The following is a 24,464-nucleotide window of genomic DNA, read 5'->3' as shown; positions in this document are numbered from 1 at the left end:
GACATGAATGCAATAACTACATACAAAACAGTCACAGTCGTCCCCACAAGACAGACAGTGCAGAAACAACTATCACGGAAGGTTGTTCACAGTCACTGTAATAAACGCATTGAATGAAAGTACGATGAGAGGAAGTCTGTGCCTGAAGTCATAAAAAAAAAAAGAAAAATGAAGAAGGAATTCACGGGTGGTCAACAGGGTAGAATAAGAAGTTAAGGGTGTGAATGAACAGTAACTTTTTCCCAAGAAAGGTCTGGAGTCGGGAGTGGTTGAGAACCACCATAGAATAGGTTTGTCGCATCTGCACACAAATGAGAAAGGTAGGCAGGAAGGAGAGCACATCTCAGTGGCAACTGAATAAACTGGACTGCATTTTAAACTCAACTACGATAGAAGAAGAACGAACGCCCTGTACATTTTCTGCCACCTGTTACACTCCCGATGGCAGATATGCAAGCCAGGGCAGTTGCATAAATATTTGGCAGGGCAAGAGACGAGTTTGCAGAAAGTGCAGAAAGTGCAGAAAGAGGGCCTTTTCCTTTCTTTATTGAAGTACAGAACAAGTGAGTGATTCATAGGTCTTCCAGCAACAGCTCCCCGACGTTGGGAAAGAGAATGAAAGTTCAGGGAGGGATCGGGAGGCACTGGGTAAGCTATAGCTGAGAAGGAGCATCATGAAAGGAGATCAAGCTGGACTCCTGGCTGCCCATAGCCTTCTCTGGTAGCAGCGGGCTGTTGGGTTTGCTGCTGGCGCCTTCATCCTCCTCCTCTTCCATGTTAGGCCATGAGGATTGGTCATCAACGCGTTGCAACCGCTCATTCAATGCCTTCAGGGCCAGCTGCCTAGAGAACAGAAAGACGAGGCACAGTTACAATCTATGGAAAGTTTTTAATGAAAATGTTTTGCAAATTCCTGGTCTACAGTAGCAAATAGACACCATCAACTACATTTTCTAGTATTATGGTTGAACCCAAAATGTCCTTTTAGACAAGGTTTACTAAAGCCGACCATGTCATGCATCCAGATTCTTGGGATCGTGCAGGAAGTCCACACTCAATGGTTTACATCTTAAATTAGCAGAGTTAACCTCCATAGAACATGTTTATACAAGGAAAACAGTTCTTACACAAATACAGCACTGGTTTATATAAGTAGCATGTGAAAAACATGAAGCACTTTGGCTAACATCTCAAGAAGAATATGGGCGAGACCATCAGTAATGACCAAAGAACAGACAATACCTTGTGTTTAATTCAGATTACAAATGATTTTCAACATATAGATAATTAAACTAGTAATGAGAGGAGTTGGTGAACAAAACTCTGCAATAAGAATGAGGTGGAAGCTGTACATGTTTTCAAACAGCTGAGGTTTGACCCAGAAGCTATATACACCCTAGCCGATGTTAGCCAAGAAATTAATATTTTGAGACAACTTCACTTCATGTCTCCATGCACACAGAGCTTATAAACCACTTTTAAAGTAAATCACGTAAACAAAATTCTGCAGGGTCAAGTTAGAAATAGAAGGTATCGCCCTGGGCTTGCCTCGTTCAGGAAACAAACCTCAAGACATAGAATTCGCCATAAGGTTTCACTCTCAGGTCAAACTGCAAATACATGTCACGGAGGCTAAAAAGCAAGCTCCTTAGGCTGCATATATTTTACAGGTTTATGCAGCCGATGGTCCAACTAAGGGCACACACATCTTTAGACCATGAATCTACAAATCAACTGTTTTAGGTTTTCAGGGCACAGGAGGAGCTTACTGCACTCGTTCGATGCGACGCCAGCCAATCCACTGTATGTATTGCTTTCTATTCACTTTATGCAAACTTGCACCTAAAGCAATCACTTACAGAGCCTCATGGTGCAAATATGATCTTTGCCAAGAAAAACCCTCAGGCACTTTTGATAGCTCGGCAATCCTCCCAAGCCATACTAGTCACAAGACTGTCTTTAAAGAACTGGTACAACAAGCCTGACAAAACATTGGAAATAAGCAAGCAGCCAAATTAGGGCTTAACTATGTGGTTTGGCCAGGTATGGCTTAATGAGTCAGATTATGTGCAGCGAGGTGCCTGGCATGCAAATACAAGGTGGCGCCAGGATATCTCTTCTCGAAAGGCATGAGTGGTCAGGACTAAACTTTGCACAGATGAACTTTGTTCGGGTTGAGGAGTTCTAAAGCTAGGGATTGGGAGGGCTCTGAAACGTAACTATTTACATACCAAAATTGTTCAGCTTACATCATTGTCGGGTTGAGGAAGGTTTGTGCAGAACCAGATGCCACACTGTGTAGCTTTGGGCAGACAATTGTTATCGACCTGTGAATCTTAAACGAGGGCACCGCATGCACATTTGGCTGGCTTAGGTACTTAACATATCCTATTACAGAGACAGAAAACATACCCCTTAGTTAATGAGGGGAGATCTCCAGCCATATTTCATTGCGTGTAGTAGCCTGTCTGCTCATTAATTTTAGTTTTAACAATCGGGCGGTTATATCCAAGTTTTAGAAACCTCACTGACCACAACTGTTCAGTCATGTTCCTATGAGCCACAACGTCTTTAGACACCAGGACATGAACATGTAACAAATAAGGAATACATGTAATTCAAAGCCTTTTGCAGGGAACACGTGCTTTTTAAGTTCTATCCTGAGTAGATTAAGGCCACTGCAGCATTTTTTTACTAACTGTATTTCATGCTGGCCTGTCCCTTTTCAAGATAAATTAGGAGGATACGTTTAGAACATAACTTTGCTGTTTAACGGTCCCAGAAAAGAAAGTTGTGGACCTTTGCTGTTTACATATGCTTTTGGAATTATTTGTTCTAAGATAGACATCCTTTCTAGGGCTGTCACTTTTTAGGACTGGTGTTTTTATTTTGTGGCTATTAGATCTTACTCCTCTACTTCACTGCTCAGTCGTTCATACATGTCTTATCAGCATTAACGTCTGAAATGTTTCCATTACTGGCACATTCTTTCAACTATATTTTCATTTGATTTGAGTAATGTAGGTACAAGAAAGTTAGATGTATTAAGAACAAAAAGTGCCCACCCCGTCAATTTCCATTCAGAAGTATTGCATTTAAATACATTTTATGTCAACCTGAAAAACAGCCAGGGACCCAGCATTCGTGAAACTCCATATAACAGTTGCCTGTCTCACTTATTCGGTCATTAGGTGTCGCCTAGACAGCACATGCGCCGTCTCTGCGAGACATTTTCTATAGCTTACCATTTGTTAGTGTCAGTGTTGCTCTCATTTTCTTCATCCTGTTTGTCTTGGCATGTCTGCATCATGTCGTCTTTTTGTGATTGGCCCTCCCCTGGAACATTGACTAAGTACTTGTGTCCTTACAATGCTCCAGTTTTTGGCGCTAATATGTTGTTGTTTTTGGGGGAGGGGGAGGGGGAGGGGGGGCTTGTGTGTTCCGTCTGTCTCCCATATCCCCATCCATGTAGCTTCTATTCCCTCCCACCAGCTTCCCTTACATGTTGCTTCTTCCCCTCCCACACCCCTGCCAAACAATGTAAACATATCAGCTCATATATGATAGCAAATAGGTACTTTGCCTAGGCATACTGTAAAGGGTGATTGAGTCTGCGTGCCTTCAAAACAAAGACAGCTGCTGCATAATAGAAAATATTATTTCTACTGCATTCTACTTTGCCCAAAACACAGTGTTCATCCAGTGCCTCTGTACTGGGGTGGTGAAGTGAGCTAAAGAACATTGATGGATTCAACCCAGATCTGTGACTAGGGGTGAGTGTATGAGAAGTTTCAGCGCTCCGTCCCTCATCTCCTCGTGTTTGACTCTGTAAAACATTGACAAAACCCACAAGAGTGGCTTTTCTTCAGATCAAGGACCCCGTAGAACTTGAACAGAGGCTCTGACCTAGGCCTTTGACTGCGTTTCTCTAGGTTAGTCTATTCTACGCTACACCACTCCATTCTATGCCAAGCTACTGATTTGTTTTTGCCAGGCACAACTATGGAATTGCCAGCAACACTTCACTTTGATCTTCAATATTCTGTCCCTTGGAGAGCAATTAGCTCTAAAGGTCACCAACAGAAGAACATCAGATGTGGGAACTAACGTTTCCAAGGCTTGCTTTCTTCAATCTAAAGAATGAATAGCAATCACACATTGAAACGTTTTTACTTACTCGCACTAGAGTGTTACTCCACCCTAAAACTAGCAAGTACTGGCTTTATTACAAATGTGCACCAGGGAACAATGCAGACTGACTTATGGGCACATACAAAATGTATCTAAGCAAGAATACACAAAATTAAACTCACAGATAACATAAACAGGTACAAAACACACATACATTGACAGCTTAGACATGGATATACAGATAAAATACAAAGTGCACCGAATATCAGGACGAAGCACAGGGAAAAAGAATACTATGCCAGTCTAGAGTACTCACACGAACGCAGACAAGAAGTGCTATTGTCAATAAACTTGAAAGGCCAATCCAGTCCTTTCTTGGCCCATTTTGAAAAGGAAATTTATAAAGCATTCAATTGTGAAAAGCAACAACAGCAATATCCGAAACTTTACAGCTTCATGGTATTACATTTCACTATTAACTATCACTGACCTTCATCGTCTACACTCCCAATGATAAAATCCAGAACAGACTCGCCGTTCCTGCCCTAAAATGTACTAAGTATTCTCAGTGACTGTTCGAGAAACTCTCACATTCATCCACTGGGCCCAGTACACATATAAAGTAAAACACCTCCATGAGCCCAAGCACAGCATAACGTGGCAGTGCCTTAATCTCCACGCACATGGGGAAGTGACTGAATTTGGACTACCAACCGCCCTGACCTTTTCCTATGTTTCTATGTTTCACAACAAGGGCGGAGCTGCTTGGAGAGATTTCAAATCTTTTGACAATAAATCTGCTGCCTCTGTGGGTGACTGAAAGTCCCCTGGCCAATTCGTCAGTTACTCTAGACAGTTTTGGAAGAGGGCATTCTTTCAAAATCATTATCTCTAAAAGAAAAGAAATGCTTACTTTAGACAATGCTCCCTATAATGAGGATCTGATCCTCCAACAGATTACTCATCATCCTCGCAACTCCCTTTGCTCTTTCTTTTTTGTCCTTTCAAGACTATTGAAAAATGGCCAACACGCATGACGTATCATTCTTTTGCAATCAAGCTCTTCTTCCATGGCCTAAGCCAACTCTTCTTCGCCCAACCACTTAATTATTTTGCATACTGGGGCTAGCACATCAGGTTGCTAGCCTAGTGAAGATGCTCCAAGTGCACAGCACGGTACATGGTACTATTTCAAATCGACACAGTTGACTCTGCCTTTCATTAGTCTGAAGTAGATATTTTGTTTAGTAACCTTGTCTGCTGCAAATAGAATGCTTGCTTTGAAATCAGCTGTATCCGGAATGTATAAAAAGCTATTTTGACAAAAGTGAATTTTAATCTACCTGAGAAACTGCATAGCTCTATTTTATGTACACCAAAACTGAACAATTATTCTACTCAACACAAATCACTATTGAATGCATTTCTGACAGAAATCGCTCAATCTCTGCATACTTCATTCTAGAGGTGAACTCACATATTCAAGCATGTTAAACGAGTAGCAGATAGTACGTACCTTTGTGCATATACACATCAACAAACAGGATGACACATAAGCTGATGTATGTACAATTGAGGAAGAGGGATAGGAATTACGCACAGGCTGACACGCAAAAGCAGAAACTCAACCATGTACAAAGGTAATTCAGGTAGCAAAAAGTGCCATAAAATAGGACATAATCGCTTGGGTTGTAAAAGTGTGCCCCAGGAGTGTGTTATCTTGCAGGTTCCGACTGCTGTTTCCAATTACCTTCCTCTCTTGCCTTTGGCCCTGGGCTAGAGAAGGAAGGGGAGATTGTTACTGTCGCCTCAATCCTGTCTTGGACTCTCATCTGTACACCTAAGAAATTGCTTAGCAGCTCTGTGCACTTAACGCTCTTGCATAACTGGGGTGTAGCTGTTACCTGCAGCCTTGCACAGCAGCTTTTGCTTTCACCAGGAGAAACAAAGTATCGATGAGAGTTTAATTGAGAAACATAAATTAAGTAAGAAGCTAAGTACATGGCAAGTCACTGGTTCCCAAACTTTTTCGACCTGCGGCTCCCTTGACCTATTGCCTGCTGGCCGCGGCTTCCCACTATGTTACTTTTTTTTTGTGTGTGGGGGATGTAAGTCCGCCCTCGCAAGTACTTCCCTTTTTCTCCCTGAAAATAATTTGGATGAAGCTGATGAAGGTATTATAATCATATACAAGTGTTTCATATTACTAAGGTGGAGTCTCTAATAAAATATTCCTAGTTACACTTCTTTGCCCATGCCTTTATTAGAGAACCTTCTCAAACTTTTTTTTTATCCAACTTAAAGTACTAGATAGCACCCCTAAACATTTAGGCCCCATTACCAAAGTGTTTCTGCGCTTGAATATTTGCATGCACTTCCATTTCTACCCATGTCATACGTGCCAATACTCCTGTCTCAGGAATTTTTTTAACCAAATACAGCTTTATTTTAGCTGTCTCTATAAAACTGCCACCAATTCAAAGCAAGCCAAATAAATTCCTCAGATTTTTTTTTTTTTTTTTTTTTAAACGTCCCTCTTTCTTGCTTTCAAATTTTGGCATTATGCCATATATGGTGTATTTCTTTCCTGTGCTCATGGGGAGAGCAGGTCTGTCTGGAAATGTGTGTGTACTGGAAGAAATGTGAACTGGAAGTACCTATGGTTCAAGAACACGTCAATACGCAATAACACCAAGGGTCTGATTAAGACTTCAGCGGTGGAGCTTGGTCAGCCCAGCCGGCGCACCACCAAAGCTGTGGTCAGACCGCATGCCAGATTATGAGTTTCTCCTATCTAGTAGGCTGGTTTCTGGCATTCCCACAGCGCTGCCTCAAAATATGGGCACGGCAATGGGAACGCCAAAAACAGTTCTTGCATGACATGGATTGAGACGTCCATGCCGTGCAGTACCACTTTGTTCGCCATAAATTGGCAGGGTATGCTCAGACGTGAGTCCCTTGCTCACTTTGCCACTGGATTCAAGCAAGCCGGGCTGAAGACGGCTCAAATGCCAGAAACCGGTCCTCGGAAGCTTGTTTCCGGTCCAGGGAAGGCATGGCTTGGCAGTTCCGGCTGGACTGTTCCCATGAGGCACAGGGTCAGACTGATTTGCATATGGCCATGTCTGAACTGGGGTGGCAGAGTGGGCTAAAGAACGGTGATGGATTAAACCCAGATCTGTTGACTGGGTGTGAGTGTTTGATTGGTTCAGATGCTCCGTCCATCACCACCCCCTTTTGTACCACGCAGGAACTGGGGTGCATGCACACGGGGGCATATTTGATGCCCCCTGCATACATCCCCATGCAGAGGAGGCACAGGGGGCCTTGCAGGGCCCACTTTGCTTCCTCTATGCCACAGTGTTCATGGAGTAGGAACCTCCATGACACCGCCGGCGGTGAAGAAACTGGTAAAATGCTTGGCGGGACAGCGGTGGTCCCGCCAAGCATATTGCGTCCTCCTGACCGCTGCAACACAGCAAGGGAAATCCGCAGCCTCCATCACAAGTCTGGTGGTTCATGGACCACCGCACTCTTAATCGGCCCTTTAGTTTTGCTTGAGAGACAGGACACTTTACTTTCCCGATAACTTGAAATGGTGTAACATGCATTCGGAAAAAAACTAAACTATGAACGAGTCTAACAAAATAAATCAGGCATCTTCCACTTACTTTGACATGCCATCAATTAAACACTACGTTTCCAGCTTTAGGCATGTCACTTACAAATCACCTACATCATGTGTTTAAGTGGAAATAGTTTAACTGAAGCCAACAAACCATTCAACATTAAATGCATTAAAGTGCTTGGTGTGCAGCTCCCCTGGCTAGTTTTGACGGCGCACCAGGGAACCGGGGCACACAGATTGGGAACCACTGCAGCTGACCACCAGCTATATCAATAAAATAAAAAGGGGTGGGAGCGGTCCACCCTGCAATCAGCCATTCCCTACGCCAAATGATCCCAAAAGCCTTCTGCCTATGCTTGGGAGGCAGACGAAGGGAAGGGAAAATGAGCTTACCCCATATGTCAACCTCCTGCACCTCAAGGGGTATAGAAAGCTCACTGGACACCAGGGATAAGAGAACATTATAAACAACAAAAAAAAGTGTGGACGCAGGTGATCCTCTTAGCCACACAAATGGGGTACCATTTTAATTGGGGCAAGAATGATAATGCTAAGTGATGAGAATTTGAGGATCCACTCACAGAAATGGGAGGAAAATAGGCAATTTCAGCTTAAGTTTGAAGGGCATTTGATGTAAGAAAATAAAGGGATCCACGCAAGTCACAGCACCCTAGACTCACCTGGATGTCCAGTTTTCAGAAATGTCTGGTTTTTGTAGATTTCTTGTTGGAGGGCAAGCAGGGCCCAAATACAGCAGCCACCCACATGGCTAAAATGTTGCTCAAATTTCGCAGACGGATAGCTTAGCACAGCAAACCTGATAATGCCACATATGAACAGACAAAAAAAAAAAACAACTCCTCCTTGCACACTTTTCCCCCATTTTTCAAGAAAATTGAAGGCTTACGCGCCCCAAACATAAAAAAAAAAAATAAAAGGGCTCTGCTAAGGGGCTAAAAGGTTTTTCAAATTTTTATGCAGTTCCTTTATATACTAATTTTTGGCAAAATGCCTTAATTTGTGGATACAAAAAAAACATTAACTAATAAGGAAATTGACTGTGCAGCTGTTTCCTTGGCCAGAATACTAACAAAGTGTGCTCCTCCTTGTGCAGTCAGCTAGTTTTTCACTTCAATCCATGTACAAATTGGCTATTCGTCAGCTTTCTTCCTTCCATTCTCTGAAAGCGCTTCAGTTAGCTACTATATCACTCTAGTAGTTTTCAATATGCGTAATACACAGATTCATTTTTTTGCAAGACACCTGCCCGTTCTTTGTACACTTTCTTCTTTAATTAAAGCTTACTGTCACAAATCATTTTGGGGATGCAAAAATTGTATTTGGGGCTTTGATAAATCTCTCAAGTGTGAAAGACAGAAGAGGATGAAAAATGGCACAAGCCTACTTCTATTAGAGTGGTATTTCCTTTAAGAAGCGAGCTAGGCCTATTGACAAGTTGCCACACACACAAAAAAAACTCATAATGTTCCAGAAAACTGACAAATAAACTTCAACATATAACATCTCCTCGGTTATTCCAGTGACAAACTTATCCAAGCTGTGCTGCTTAAGATTGCTTTTGCCTTACAAAATTCAAGGACATGCTCTGTTATCATTAGAACAAACATTGAGCTCAATTACCAAGGGAAACATAGCCACGGCTGAGGAGCATTACACAAGAGAAGGAAGAGATGTTATTCAGGATGTGGTTGGAGTACGTATCAAAGTGAGATAAATTAGAAAGACCGGGGATACGAGTGAGAAAGACTTTGGGCATTACTGAGAGGCCCTAGTGGTAAAAGGGAAGAAACGGATTGCACAGAAACATGCAAGGGACAAAGAGACTACATAGAGAAGTTTTAGAGCTCTCAGAAGTGAGCATGGAGCCTAGGAAGAAATAGTATAGGTGCAATGAACAGTGAACAAACACACAAAAAATATTAAATAAAATACAAACTAAAACCTCACACTAGGAAAGTGTTTATAAAGCTGTTTTTGGTGTGTCAATGGAATAAACAGGTACTAGGGTATACGTAGCAGTACTTGGGTGTAGGTTATTGGTATAGTCTGTGGCAGTTGTACTAGTGTACAGACAAGTATAGGTGCTATGGTGTAGGTAGGGGCAGAAGTAATAAACTTGTGGTATATGTAAAGTGTATATGTAGGAGTAAAGGCACTAAAGTACAGGTGGGGTGGAAACACTAGACGATAGGTAAAAGGAGAGGTACTACGGTATGGTAGGAGCAGAGCAGCGAGATTATAGGCACTACAGGTAGAGTTGCTAGGATATCAGCAGTTGTAAATGTACTAGGATATTGGCAGGGTAGTTAGGTAAAGGGACTAGGATGTAAGTAGTGGTAGAGTATGGTATGGGAAGAAGTACAGATGGATGGAGGGAGCTATGCATATTTATCAGGGAATATGCAGGGTAGAGGTACTACGGTAAAGGTAAAAGGACTATGGGATAGGTAGTGTGAATCGAATATCGGGATAAGGGGCAATAATAGGGAGTAGGTAGAAAGAATACAGGTAGAAGAGAAGGCATAAGAGTATAGCATAGGTAGAAAAACTAGGGTAGGGGGATACAGGTAGGAGCAAAGGCATATCAAAAGCACCAAAACTTAAATGGATTTTTTTGGAGCAAATGCACTTAAATCCATATTATGTCCGTTTTTTATGGCTGAACTTGTAATATGTACTATGTATCATACCCTTTAAATTAGGAACCTTGGGTATGTTTTTTTTTAACAGGTGCGCTAAATACCACACCACCCTCTGGGGCACTTGTAAATCGAGCCTTACATGACTGGGAGATATAGCTAGCCCTCCCAAACTATCTGTTGAACATTAATGACCAATAATTGACAAGCTGAGAATGTTCGATCTACATGCGCAAACTATTACCAACACCTAATAACTGTACACTGCTGTACTGGAAATATTGACCAATACAAGTATTTTCAAAATAAACTGTTTACATTACACTGCATCATTACCGTGCAAAGAAGCATTATAATTTTAATGCAAAACAATTTTCTAAAGCTTCACTGAGACAAACAGAACATTAGTAGCATCGGTGTGAACTTCATTCACCAAAACAGCAGGCACAGCATATAAAACAGGTCAAACTTATCACACACTAAATAAGTAAAGGACAACATTGTAAGCATCAGTATTAGCGTCACCCACACAAAATAAGAACATTGAGCATTTGCTTCAGTACATGGGTGAACAGGCGAGTTCCCTCAAAACATGGTTGAAGGGAGTTACTTTGTACAGTTTTATAGTAAAAGAGGGTCCCAGAACGGGAAGACAGATGAAACAAGTCAAAGAAAATCTGTAGATTTTTAGGTACAATGTTATTTAATCACATAGTACTCAACCACAACATTGGTATATATTACATGAGAAATATCTATTGGTATTCATTAGTGCCCAGACGGAAAAAGGGGGGGGAGGGGGAGGGTTGATGTGGTAGGAAGTGCTGTAGGATAGGGAACTTAGTGCAGGTCAAAAATACATTATTTACAAATGAAAGAATTACATGGCTTCACACGGGAGCCAAACATAAGTATCATACATGATCATATAGTTTCTCAAAACACAACCAGACTTCCGACGTAAGCTGTATTATTCTTGCTTGGGATGGAAGCTGGTAGGGGGACAGTTGTCTACGTTTCGACCCAAATAAGTGAAGGGTGATTATTCCCTTCCAGACGGGTCTTCTTCAGGACAAGAAAGGAGGGGTGGGCAGAGTTCTGCTTTCGACCATGGACTTCAAATTGCTAGGAGAGACAATCAGGAAAGAGTTATCGAGGTGCGTGATACACAAAGTGAATTATGCAGGGACACACCTCGGGGTGGGCCTCGGGATCAATCAACCGGTACGTTGCCGCCGTTAGCTGACAATGATGCTGAATTGATCAGGAATTGGCCGTCGGTTCCGGCACACCAGTCGAAATGCGAATGTACAGTAGCATGGAGACGCAGGGAGTTCATTAGCGAGTTGGTGCAAAGGGTTGAGTAAAGAAGGTGTAGGAACTGAGGTACCGGAGATCAAGAGCCAGCTACACGCCGTTGTAGAGGCAGGGGGCACATGGATGGGATGGAAGAAGGTCAGAGAAGCGCAAATGGACAAGTCACATTTATTGTATGGTCGCAAAGGAAGGTTGCAGGGAAGCACGGACGGTGAAAGGGTAATTGGTGTCGCACATGAGCAACAGTGGAGGTCATGACCACGTATACAAAAGGAGGTACAGAGACATGGGAGACACAGGCGGGTGGAAGGCAGGGGAAAATATACGAGATGAGAGGCAGTGAATTTGTGGGTAAGTCAAGAGAAAACATGGAGGGAAACACAGGGGGTAAAAAAAACGAGGTCAAAAAGGTGCACAGAGACAAAAAACGTGGCCATAGAAATTGGGGGTACAGAAGCAACAAGAGAGAGTGGCACAGCTGTTTGGTGCAGAGAGTTGTTTAGGCATGGGGAAGCACAGGCAGAGGCACTGGTAATTGTGTTACAGGAGGGTAAAAGGAATGGACTGCGAAGAGTAAAACGGAAGGGAAATGACTGGAAGGATTAGTGCAATGGACAGCAATAAATCTTCAGGGCAACCATGAGAGAATAGCAGAAAAACAAGCATTTGCAATGCAACAAGTCTCTTATTTACAAGAGTTTGAGCTATTGGCATTGTAAATGACAATTGCTTAAACTCTCGCAAATGCGAGACCTACTGCATTGCAAATACTTTGTTTGTAAAAGCGCTTATACTGCGCTTTCACATCAATAGAGGCCATGTCCCTTTCTTTAGACGAGCCGCATCTGAAGAAAGGTCTGCGGCCACAATTAAAGTAAAAGCGCTGTATCGGGCGATTTTACAAAATAACAAGCATTTACAATGCAATGGTTTTGCCTTTGTTAAAGTTAGAGCTATTGGCATTGCTCTTGACATTTTTTTTATTTATGTTTTTTTTTAACATAAATAAATGGCATTGTCATTTACAATAGCAGGGCAGGGCACAGGGAAGGGGGGCGAGGAGAGACGAAGGAGAGCTGCGGGCTCTTGTTGTAATGCTTGCATGGATGAGTTGGTGGATGCATGCATGGGTGCATGCATGAATGGGGGTATGGATGGGTTTATGGATAGATGCATGGATGGGTGGATGGATAGATAGATGCATATATACAGCCAATCCCTCAACAATTTATGCAATCCACCAACCAACAACCCATCCATCCATGCATCATGCATACATCCATTCATCATGCATCCATCCACCCACCCACTGTGTCTCACTCCGACCCCTCTAAATAAAACTCATTTTTTCGCTATATAGAGATGACTGTATTCACTAGTATATGCAGTAGTGTGTGGTGGACTTAGTTTGAGTGTTTGTTTCCTGCACACTCACACTGTTCACCCTGCAAACTCACACACTGTGCACCCTGCACACTCACACACTGCAGTCACTGTTACTCTGCAGTCACACTCACTCTGCAGTCAGTCTGCTCTCACTGTCGCTCTCGCACTCTCTGCTCTCTGTCGCTCTCGCACTCGCTCTCGCACTCACTCTGCACTCACTGTCGCTCTCGCACTCACTCTGCACTCACTGTCGCTCTCGCACTCACTCTGCACTCACTGTCGCTCTCGCACTCACTCTGCACTCACTGTCGCTCTCGCACTCACTCTGCACTCACTGTCGCTCTCGCACTCACTCTGCACTCACTGTCGCTCTCGCACTCACTCTGCACTCACTGTCGCTCTCGCACTCACTCTGCACTCACTGTCGCTCTCGCACTCACTCTGCACTCACTGTCGCTCTCGCACTCACTCTGCACTCACTGTCGCTCTCGCACTCACTCTGCACACACTCATTCTGCACTCAGTCTGCACTCACAGGCACTCACTCTGCACTCCCTGTCACTCTGCACTCACAGGCACTCACTCTGCACTCCCTGTCACTCTGCACTCACAGGCACTCACTCTGCACTCCCTGTCACTCTGCACTCACAGGCACTCACTCTGCACTCACAGGCACTCTGCACTCACAGGCACTCGCACTCACTCTGCACTCACAGGCACTCACTCTGCACTCCCTGTCACTCTGCACTCACAGGCACTCACTCTGCACTCCCTGTCACTCTGCACTCACAGGCACTCGCACTCACTCTGCACTCACAGGCACTCACTCTGCACTCCCTGTCACTCTGCACTCACAGGCACTCGCACTTACTCTGCACTCACAGGCACTCGCACTCACACTCACTCTGCACTCACTCTGCACTCACTGTCACTCGCACTCACTGTCACTCGCACTCACTGTCACTCGCACTCACTGTCACTCGCACTCACTGTCACTCGCGCACTCACTCTGCACACACACTCTGCACTGTCACTCGCACTCACTCTGCACTCACTGTCACTCTGCACTCACTCTGCACTCACTGTCACTGCACTCACTGTCACTCTTCACTCACTCACACTCACTGTCACTCGCACTCACTCTGCACTCACTGTCACTCGCACTCACTCTGCACTCACTGTCACTCGCACTCACTCTGCACTCACTGTCATTCTTCACTCACTCTGCACTCACTGTCATTCTTCACTCACTCTGCACTCACTGTCACTCTCGCACACTGTCATTCTTCACTCACTCATTGATTGTTATCTCGAAGATCCCATACCATCATTTGACGAATAATAAAACCCCAGAAACAAAATAAATTATTTTGCCTTTTGCTCATACTTATTTAACAGAACAGAAACATAGAAAGGTGTTAAGGCTCACCCACAGATACACTATGACCAGACCCCAAATCATTTCTAATCGGATTTCGTATATGTGCCCACCTGGTTGTCTATCATCCTATACAAAGTCGGTCACTGCTACATATCAAGCCCTGATGGGCAAACGTTGGCGATCTTGACCTGCATGGTTCCCTACCTTTCCTGGTGGTGCCGCCAACCTTCCTAGAATTGGTAAGGCACACCCACTACCCCAAATGCACTGCCAGCTCGTCATCAATGTTCATCCCATGGGAAATGTTGGTCTGCAAGGTAAAAATTAATTTCATTTCAAGTCTTCGTAGCGCCGAAGCCCGGTTACCACCTCATTGGGAACTACTCTACACAGTAGAAAACCTCAAAATATTCCAACTACTGGTGTGAGGTGCCGGAAAGCGCCTAACCACTGGGTATGAAGAATCCCCCTTGGTTATGGTTCACACATGTTCTAGAATACTCGTCTAGGTTGGATGTATGTGGTGCTTCCAATGTATTGTTTACTGCAGGGACACACAAGACAATACATGGTTGGATCTGAATTGCAATAAAAAAATGTGTTGGTCCTAACCAGCTTTGTTCTGCCTGGTACCTTAAACATAGAGACCGTACTGCGGAGAATTGGGAAATATATACACCTATAAATAAATGGCAGAGTGGGTCCAGGTTCCCCTCGATTTCAAGTAAAATCGATAGTTGTGTCATGAAATTGAGTTGCGGTGGATGAAGTGTTTTGGTTCAGTCTATGAGCTCGGAGCCGTTATTTACATATCTTTAAGAACAGTTTTTGTTGGTTTCCGTGTTGGTTATTTTGCACTAAACCTACGTACTAATGCTGGTGACCCGCAGGGGTTAGCTGTCCCTTTCAGTCTTTGAATTGCTTTGTACTTGCTTTTTAAGATCACGTCTCCTCCACAATTGAATACCTGAATCAAGGTGGGGTGCTCATCTCTGGTCAGTGGGGAGCCCTTCTTTCTTTACTGTCGGTACTCTCGGACATACACTCAGAGACAGTATTTATTTTGCCCTTTAACACTTGTCTTGATTTTTCCAGGAATAAGGGAACATTTTCAAACAAAATATGCATTATACAAATTTTGCTCTCATGCAATAGCAGGCGTTTAGCTTTTGTTTTTAAATTGAGCGAAATTGATAAAGTTTTTCTTTTAGATTGCTTAGTTGTGAAGTCCGATTTCCCAGAACCCTAGGATGGGAAGAGGGCAAGTAAGTAAGACTCATGAAAAAACGAAGGGAGAATCATTTTGCTCAACCTTTTTGGTAACTTTTTGAGCCATGTAAGAATTTCACTCCTTATAGATGGCTGTGACGTCTTCGCTGTGGTTCCATACTCGCTGGTTTTGCTGGACGCCCAGGGAAGTTCAGCCGTTTGATGTGCCTGCCAAGCCATGTTGCAAGCACTCGCTGGGCTTGCCGTGTTATGCCCGGCGCGCCCTGTCTCAAGATGTGTGCCTCCATGATTATGTAGAGCAAGCTGATTTTTTTTTTAGATGCATGCCTATATATTGTAATCCAGGGTTTAAGATGCATACGTATGCATGGAAATTTAAATAACTCAAACCTGGCTACAAGGCAAAGGAGTGACGGACAGAAAGGGGTGTTACGTGAGGGTAGAGTTAGAGTTGTGGGGTGGAGGGGAAGTGGTAAAACCTTCTAATCCCTTGAAATCCGTTCAGCTGACAAGTAGTCCCATGTCATGTTTGACGGCGCCAATCAGCACCACCTATGTATGTTGCATTATGGGACTCGTAGTTCCACTTTTGACATTTAAAGTCTGCGCTCAAACTCCCAAGCCTGTAAAGTGCTCCTGGATAAAAAAAAAAAATTAAATAAAATAAAATAAAAAAAAGACGGCACAGTTTGGAAGCTAAGAATCTGTGTTCCTGGCTGTGCAAATGTGACCGTCAGTCACTGCTGTTGAGACAGGTCCAGTGCAATGGTGGCCACCAATCCTGGCGTGAAGACACTGAATACCACAGGTAGTCCGATGTTCCTACAGTAGCTTTAATACAACGTGCCGCACGTGTTTTAAACAAATATGTCGAGAGTGGAGCGCTTCCTTGCCCTAGCCCTGTCGGCGTGTGTTCAGCAGCAGACGCTGGTTAGCGCCGCGGGGGTGACCTCTCTCACTAGTGACCCCAGTGACACAGCAGGATTGACCTCTTGTTACAGCCTCAGCCTTTAAAAGTCTCCTATGTGCTGCCGCGAGGAAGAATAGCTGTCCAGCAAGGGTCAAGGAATGCCCGATCCGTGCCAGATTTTCATGATAACCGGTGACTCTGTAAATGCCTTCCATTTATCGCGGGTGTAGGGTGAATGCGCGTGAGTTCACCTCGGCCCCTCCCTAGCGCCCCTTCCCAGCAGGTATCGACCCAGCGCGATGCTGCAGCGCCAGCCCTGATGTATAATGTATGTGGTGTCCACAGCGCCCCTCCCCCACCCCTGGAAGCAGGCGTTTAATCTAGGGTCAGAGCTCGGGCATGACGACAGCACTCATCAATGCACCCCCTCCCCGCCTGTTCCCATTCCCGCCCACAACACATGCCTGGGATCCTTCGACCTGCCGGAAGAAGATCCCAGCAGCATTTCCTCTCCAAGGCCCACTGCGGGCGGCGTGGTGGTGCTGCAGGGCTCTCCCGCCTCTGATGCCGCCGGGCTCCCTCAGCTCACGGGAGCCCGGCAGAGCGCCCGCCATGGTTGTTCTCCTGTCTCCCGGGCTGCGGGGGGGGGTGCGGGACTTCCGGCCAGCCGCGCAGGGATTGGCCGGCCGGAAGAAACAGACAGCAAAAAAACGCCCAGCTGGAGTGAAAACGCCCACGGACGAAAATGGAGAGCGGGAGGGGGGGGGCAGGGGCGGGAACGAAGACACAGAGAGCAGGAGGGGGGGGGGGCGGGAACGAACACACGGAGAGCGTGAGGGGGGGCAGGGGCGGGAACGGGCACTTCCATTGTGTCGGCTCGGAGTAGAGAGCCGGTCAGGTCTGCGTCCTCACACGTAGAGCCGTCCAGCTGGTGTGAGGAAGGATGCTGCAGAAAGAAGAAAAAAATAAACACGCCCACCGCCAGATGACGAGGCAAAAAGGGTGGAGAGGGAAAAAATCTCGGGAACGCCCCCGAATCTGGTCCGGCCTTGACGGACTGATCTCTGTTCCAATGGCTAGCCTCCATTTATGGAGCTAGCCAATGGAACAGAGGGCGTATTCAAGTGTCCCTTATTGAAGGCTACAGATTTCTCCTGGAGGCGGAGCTAAAGCTCCGTGCTCCAGGCAAAACCTAAAAAGCATTCGTTTGTCAAGTTGACAAACAAATGTTTTTTTTGTAAAAGGGCCCCATGACGAGGTTTCACTTTAATAGCTACTGCTGCTTCTTCAGACGGGGCTCATCTAAAAGAAAGGGGCGTGGCCTCTATTAATGTGAAAGTGTGGCATGGGGTGCTTCACAACAAAAGAAACAACAGTGAATAAAAAAAAAGGGGGAAAAAAAACATGCTGCTGCGTTCGGCACCGCAAATAAAACAAAGAAGTGGCCGCCACTGTGGCGTGCCTTGGTACTAAAAAAAAAAAAAAAATGATAATAATAATAAAGTGTTAGAAGAGAGCGGGTCTTGCCTGGAACAGCAGGCAGGTGAAAACCATTTAAAGAAATAGGGCTCGGAGCCTACCGAGTAACAGCACAGGTAACAGGGTGTGTCGCCACGGGAGGTTACAAAATTAGACAAGGCGGTACTAAGGAGGGACTACTAAGACTTTTGATCAATGAACAGCCACAGTTTAAAGTGGACAATGACACAAGCCAATTAAAAATATAGGCAGAGAGCGGGCAGAGCTTCAAGCCCCTACCCCAATACAGCATACCTCGCAGAGCAGTGCATCATACGCTACCCAGGCTCAACCTAAAAAACACACATGCAGATCCGAGGAGGTAGGCAAACCATGCTGCCGTGGTAATGGAAGCCCCCCCACCATACGCACAAATTAGAACATGGATTACATTAGTGCAATCTTACTTATGCATATACAAGACCAGCAGCAATACAAAATCCCATACACAGTCAATGAACATTACAGGCAGTGGCGCAAACCTTTCTCACTTACACAAATGCCCGAATGTTACCATCTTTTGGCAAGAAGTCAAGATATCACTTGAGTCAATCCTTAAAATTTCCATCCCTTTTTCTTGGTCGCTAGTAATATTTGGACTGAGTGATAACATCAAAGGATTGGATAGAGAGTTCCTATACTACGCCATACTACTAGCAAGAAGACAAATCTGCAAACACTGGGTCAACATCAACCCACCAACCCATGCAGAGTGGTTATCCTCGCTTTACATGACGTCAAAAGTAGATTTGGCCAGAACATGTAGTCCCCGTACAGTGAGATTTTGGAATTTACTAATGGAGTGGAGTCGGAACAGTTAGGACTCCGGGTTTTTTTTTTCCCCGGGTCTGATGATTAAGCCTTAGTCTCCATGTCCAATGGGAGGCACCCCAAGCCATAGTAATATTGGACTATCAGCCCATACTGGGCTTGTACTGGAGGTAGCTCGTGTGGGGTTCTATTTCTCAGCTTCGACACCAGACCAGCCTCTCAGGAAAATTTGACGGTATCTTAAAGGCACAGAGGTTACTGGGTCTTGCGTTTGGAATGCCCCTGGATCGATTAAGTGGCTAATGAGGACACAAAAAAAAAAAAAAAAAGAAAAAAAAGCTAGAATATAGGCAAGCTTCCCTTCTTCTTGAGTGTTCGTATTAGATGGCCTCAAAGTGTGTAAACAATATGGCAACGTCCAAGGTAGAGCAAAAAAGCAAAATTCTAAAGTCAGCAGAAAAGAAGAGTTTGGCAATGGCCTGCTCTGCGTCAGCCCAATTAGTGCGACTTGTCCCGATTCTGGAGCACTGCTGCAAGTACGTGGCGCCGGCATCTGGATCTCTGACAGCAGACGGTTGTCATTTAATCTTCCTACAGAAAAGCAGCAGTGCATAAATCACTGGGTCAGTTGCACACTGACACTTTTGCTTGACTCGCAGGGCATCTGGAACTCCGGCATCTGCAGGGGAGCTCTTGTACCTGTATAGTTATAGGGTTTGCCTGGCACACCCTGCAACCAGATTCTGTCTTCCACTTGGCAGAGAAGTTGAGACTTGAACCCTAGGGAGCTTGAGTATCTTTGAGCAGGAGTAGGTATACTCATCCTTGCAGCAATAGAAGTATTCTTTGATAGAACTCCCATCGAGCTACAGTACTGTAGATATGTGGCCAAAAGTTCTGGCATTGGCTGCTATCCTTTTGGCTTTGTCAATGCTTGTTTTATTGTGGTTTTTGCAAAACAATATTGTTCTGAAAGCTACCGCGCCGTGTCAATTTAAAGAACATCCAAACTGGCTAATAACAATTATATTTTGGTCTTAAGAAGCACGCATTATCATAGTAGTCCCTGGCACAGGAGGGAACTACTTTGGGCCATATTATTATGGCTGTCAGACTGTAACAGGTGGCTTGTTGGGTCCGACCGCTATCTGCTGCTGCGATCCGAACAACGCATTACAATACGTTCAGTAGAAAGGACCAACCAACACTTTACGTTGGAAACTCCTTATAATCCCTTTATGACCACGGCTCTGCAGTCAGGATTATGATGTCGGTTACTGACAGCCATTCCATGTTGGCCTTTCAAACATGGAAAGGCTATTGGAAATCAACATTGGGGGCCCCCTGGCCCTGCGCATCATGGCCTGGGGGGGCACGTATGGGACCTAACAAACATCCCAGCACCGTGAGATGCAGGCCACATGGTGTAGGGATGTTTGAAAACAATCCTTTTTGCAAGGGGAGCTTGTGAACGGGCATTTGCAGCCTGCTCCTATTGGAAAATGTATGTTTCCGACCGCACTATGTGCGGTCGCATCCAAATTGGGATGTCGGAACCACCGACCTATGGTCGGGCGGTTCCTTCCCCGTAACGGCATCTGCTTGACATCCTAATCAGGCTCAATGTGTGTGAATAGAGTAGGATGCAATCACTCACGGTGACATTCGCAAATGACTGAAGTGGGCTGCCCTATGCTTTAGTGGGTCAAAGAAAATGGGTGGAAATGTGAATGACAATAACATACCATGTATGAAGAGGGGTTGGCTGAAAGCCCCAGGTAGTATATTATACATTACATATTAGTCCATTTGAAAGTTCAACGCTAACGACAGGCCTAAAAACTAGCATTGTCAAAGCCAGTCGGCCTGGCGTTGGCAGTCAAATTTTGGCTTTGCAAATATTTTGTAATGATTTTTGTAAAACTGTTTAAGGGGACTACTTTGTGTGCAAGTAGATATTGGGCAAGAGCTGCATGCAGTCACTCAGAGGTAAGCCAACGGCAAAAATAGGCTGACCCTGTTCCACATGCTACCCTCTGGTGGTGGGATCATAAATGTGAATGACACTACAGACCAATGTATGAAGAGACTGGGCTGAAAGACCCTATAACATTAATTAAAATCAAAAGGTTTGGTTAATGCCAGACCTAAAAACGGGGTGGGGGTGGTGGCTGTCGTCATTTCTAATTGCAAGCTCAATAGTCATTAACATGAAAGAAGGACTACAAAGAGGCAACCGTTTGTGCTATTACTCTTTTGGCAACACACTTATATTTGATGGATACAGCTATTTCCTTCCAAACTAGTTTATAAACTATGGATATCAAGTAAGGGTCTTTTAGTTTATCCCTTGTACTTCTGAGGACAGTATGACGCACTATTTGCCGCACAAACAGTCTGATAGAACAAGAAACCAAGCTGACTACTACACTCCTATATCACTAGAAAGCTGTTTGCTTGGTATATCAAAATGTAGGAGTGTGACTTGTCAATCCAGGGGAAATTGTAAGGGACTTTAACCAATGAACAATAGAATGCCATTTTTCATACAAGGATCGTTACTGGAATTAACAATTTGTTAAATTAAGCTGCACAAAGTGTATTTCAAAGAACACTAAATGCCGGTTTGGGTCTCTAAGGAGTGAGAATGGCCGAGGGGATTGAAAGATGGTGCTAGACATCCCAGTGACCCATAAAGCCAATTTTGAGCAACGTCTTAACCTCTACTTAAAAAAATGTTTTTCAGTTCTGAGTTAATATATTCCAAAGCTGTTCTTATTTTAATAACTACAAACATCTTGTCACACCTAAAAAAAAAAACACTACTGCGCTGAAAACACGCTTGGAAATGCCACAAAATATTTTTCAGGACACTCAGGTTTTATTTTTCAGGATAACTGCGGAGTGTATCATTTTATAACCATTTGGGAAATCAAACCAATGAAACACACCCTTGCCCGCTAAGACTGGTAAAAAATTCACTTTTCTCTCTGCCTGCTACATGGCATGACTGCAAAAATAACATTTCTTATGTATGATGTTACTTCAAGCTACAGTGTAAATTGTGTACAATTTTAAAATTATATATATGGTTATTCTAAATTAAACATCCTTGCCTGTAAACTCAAAGTAAAATTTTGCTTTTTTCATATATTGATTGAACAAATAATAAGTCTTACAAAAGTATGAACACACTTCACATATGTAGCAGGAATTAAAAGTAATGAATTATAGTACCTTCTTCGCTCAGCATCTTGAGGGTCGGTCCCCGGTAAACTGATAGTGATAGAAGATGGAGCACCAACGTCATATCGCTTCACTGTTTTCCGACAGATGCGCACTTTCACCAAGACACCATGCACCAAGTTGGCAACCAGTCCCACAAGAGGCTGAAGGATCTCTGGGAAGAATGTGGCAAACGCAAAATGATCAGACATGTCTCCGCGACCCCGGCTGTGCCTTTGGTAGAAACGCAGGTACACCCAGCTTGACAGCACCCCAAATCCATAGGATGCCAGCAGATTGCTCTCAATCAATGTAGTTAATCGCAAGATAGCCAGTATCAGCAGCAAGAGCATTGGAACTACTTTCATGCGAACTTGTGGGACCTTCAGGACGATGCTATCACCCATGGTTTGTTTGAGAGCCACCATGACCCCTGCGAGAAACCCCAGGACACCATGGATTTGGATATTAAACAGGTATGCCAGATTGAAAGTAGCTACATATGTTAGAAGGTATGAAAAAGCACCCAGGATGCCAACAGAAATGTTCACTACTGCAAAAAAGATTAACAGTTCCAGTGCCCCCCAGAGAGGTTCCAGGAGCCGGCCGGCTACCACCACTGTGGCCAGGCTCACACCTACATCCCAGATGTGCTTTTCCACCACGCCATGCGTAATAAGTGTCCATATCCAGAAGTTGGGTGGGAAAAGGAATCCAGGGGTCACACCTAGTGTGGATACAGTGTCTACCCCGAAGGTGATCAAGTACAATAGGAGGACAGTAGCACAGATCGACTTCACCACTACACTTGTGCTGGCCAGTACAGCCAAGAAGTGCTGCTGAGCGACTGGGAGATATCGGTTCATTATTTTTTTTTCTTAAAAATCAATGTACAAAAAAAGGGAAAATGTCATTCGTTACAGCCAGTTTGGAAACTCATAAAAAGTTCTAACAGACGCAGTTAGGATTCCTGGTGTTTATCCTCTCACAAGGTGTGTTACCCCAAATACATTTGTGTATTACCTCACAATCAAGTTGTGTCTTCAGCTTAGTACCACACCTTCTCGACAACTAAAACTGATTCTTTCCGATCCGCTGTGGTTCTGCTTCCTAAGCAGTTCTCCCGAGGACACTGTTGCCTCGATATCTGTGGCTTGGCACCCTTCAGTTCGCGGTGCACTGCAAAAGTGCAGTCATGTTATTTTCCGTGTTGGATAGCATTTGAGGATTAACTTTTTTCCTCACACAAGAGCTTTCACTATTTCGTTCGTGCAACAGTGGGGGCTGTCAGATTCACAGTTGGAGATTCCTTAATCTGGGTTGGTGGAAAGGAACACCGGTCCGGTTTAGCAGGTGAAACGTTTCTAGTAGGGATAGTCAGCAAGAATGGGTGCCTGTAATGATAAGATAAAGACAAGCATGAGAACGGTGAAGAGGACTGTAAGGAAATATAATGTAGTATCTGGAGAGGTCATCAACTATGGGTGGAATACCAGGCCGACTACCTAACAATTTAGCAAATGGCGAAGAGAGCGGAACACCAAGTTAAGACTTACGAGGGAAGTGACGAAAGGGCATGTATTCGGATGAATTGACAGAGTTGAACACTACGGGCGAGGAACTCTATGCCTGGGAGTAGCAGTACTTTTGAGAAATTATCGAGCACTTGGCAGAGGTGTTGAAACGTCTAAGCGAAGTGGTAAAGGCACCTCTGAAGAAAAGTCATTGGGCCTGAAGGCTAGGGCAAGGGTCATTTATATGATAAAGGGCCCAAATAAGTACTACAAGGGCAGTGACTGCAAGGAAGCGATCCCACAACCTCCCGGCTGTCCCTCCTCCTTCCTGTCTAGGCCGCTTGTGCTCACCCCGCCGGGCGCAGCTCTTACGTTCCCCGGCGGCGGCGCTCGGGAGAGGCCGGGGCTCGCAGACGTCTTGTTGTGGTCTCAGGGGGGCCGGGTGTTCTTCCTGGGCCCCGGCGGAACTCTGGGCAGCCGACAGTCCCTTCTGACACCGTCACTGCCCGCACACAAACAGGGCTCTCCGCGCCTGCGCAAGCCCACTTGGGAAGTGTAGTCCGATGGCTCTTGACAGAATAGCCTAGACTGCCATCGTTGGCAAAAGACCAGTTCAACGGCATAGAAAAAGGACAAGGAAGTCATCGATGTGGTCTATGGAATCCGGCGGACATGTTGATATGGAAACGCATCTTAGAGAAGAAAAAAAAAATGAATGCTTTTAAAATGTATGATACCTGTTAAGACTCGAAAAAGTAATGCATTTTCCTATCAGGCATCGATAACGCTATGG

The 24,464-nt window shown here is 44.7% G+C and overlaps 1 protein-coding gene across 2 annotated transcripts; it reads right to left on the bottom strand.

Moving 5' to 3' along the window:
* Window positions 1–518: 518 nt before the first annotated feature.
* LOC144782132 (transmembrane protein 115-like) lies at window positions 519–24,199 on the bottom strand. 2 transcript variants are annotated; one of them, XM_078661308.1, is made up of 3 exons: window positions 24,044–24,199; window positions 22,170–23,551; window positions 519–843 (listed from the first exon to the last, which is right to left on the bottom strand). In XM_078661308.1, the coding sequence occupies exons 2-3, from the start codon at window positions 23,021–23,023 to the stop codon at window positions 654–656; spliced, it is 1,044 nt and encodes a 347-aa protein (XP_078517434.1). In that variant the 5' UTR covers window positions 23,024–23,551; window positions 24,044–24,199; the 3' UTR covers window positions 519–653. The 2 variants fall into 2 exon arrangements, with proteins under 2 accessions (XP_078517434.1, XP_078517433.1); XM_078661307.1 differs by having other exon boundaries at window positions 24,023–24,188.
* Window positions 24,200–24,464: the final 265 nt, after the last annotated feature.

Source organism: Lissotriton helveticus, chromosome 9, assembly GCF_964261635.1.
Source record: "Lissotriton helveticus chromosome 9, aLisHel1.1, whole genome shotgun sequence".
Classification (NCBI taxonomy): domain Eukaryota; kingdom Metazoa; phylum Chordata; class Amphibia; order Caudata; family Salamandridae; genus Lissotriton; species Lissotriton helveticus.
This window is presented reverse-complemented; position numbering and strand designations above follow the sequence as displayed.

What these genes read in the sequence shown, in the direction of transcription:
- LOC144782132 (XM_078661308.1), bottom strand. Translation starts at nt 23,023, where the DNA reads ATGAACCGATATCTCCCAGTCGCTCAGCAGCACTTCTTGGCTGTACTG. An exon ending in CAAGATGCTGAGCGAAGAAG is followed by an intron (nt 844 to 22,169) that starts GTACTATAATTC and finishes TCTGTTCTCTAG; the next exon opens with GCAGCTGGCCCTGAAGGCAT.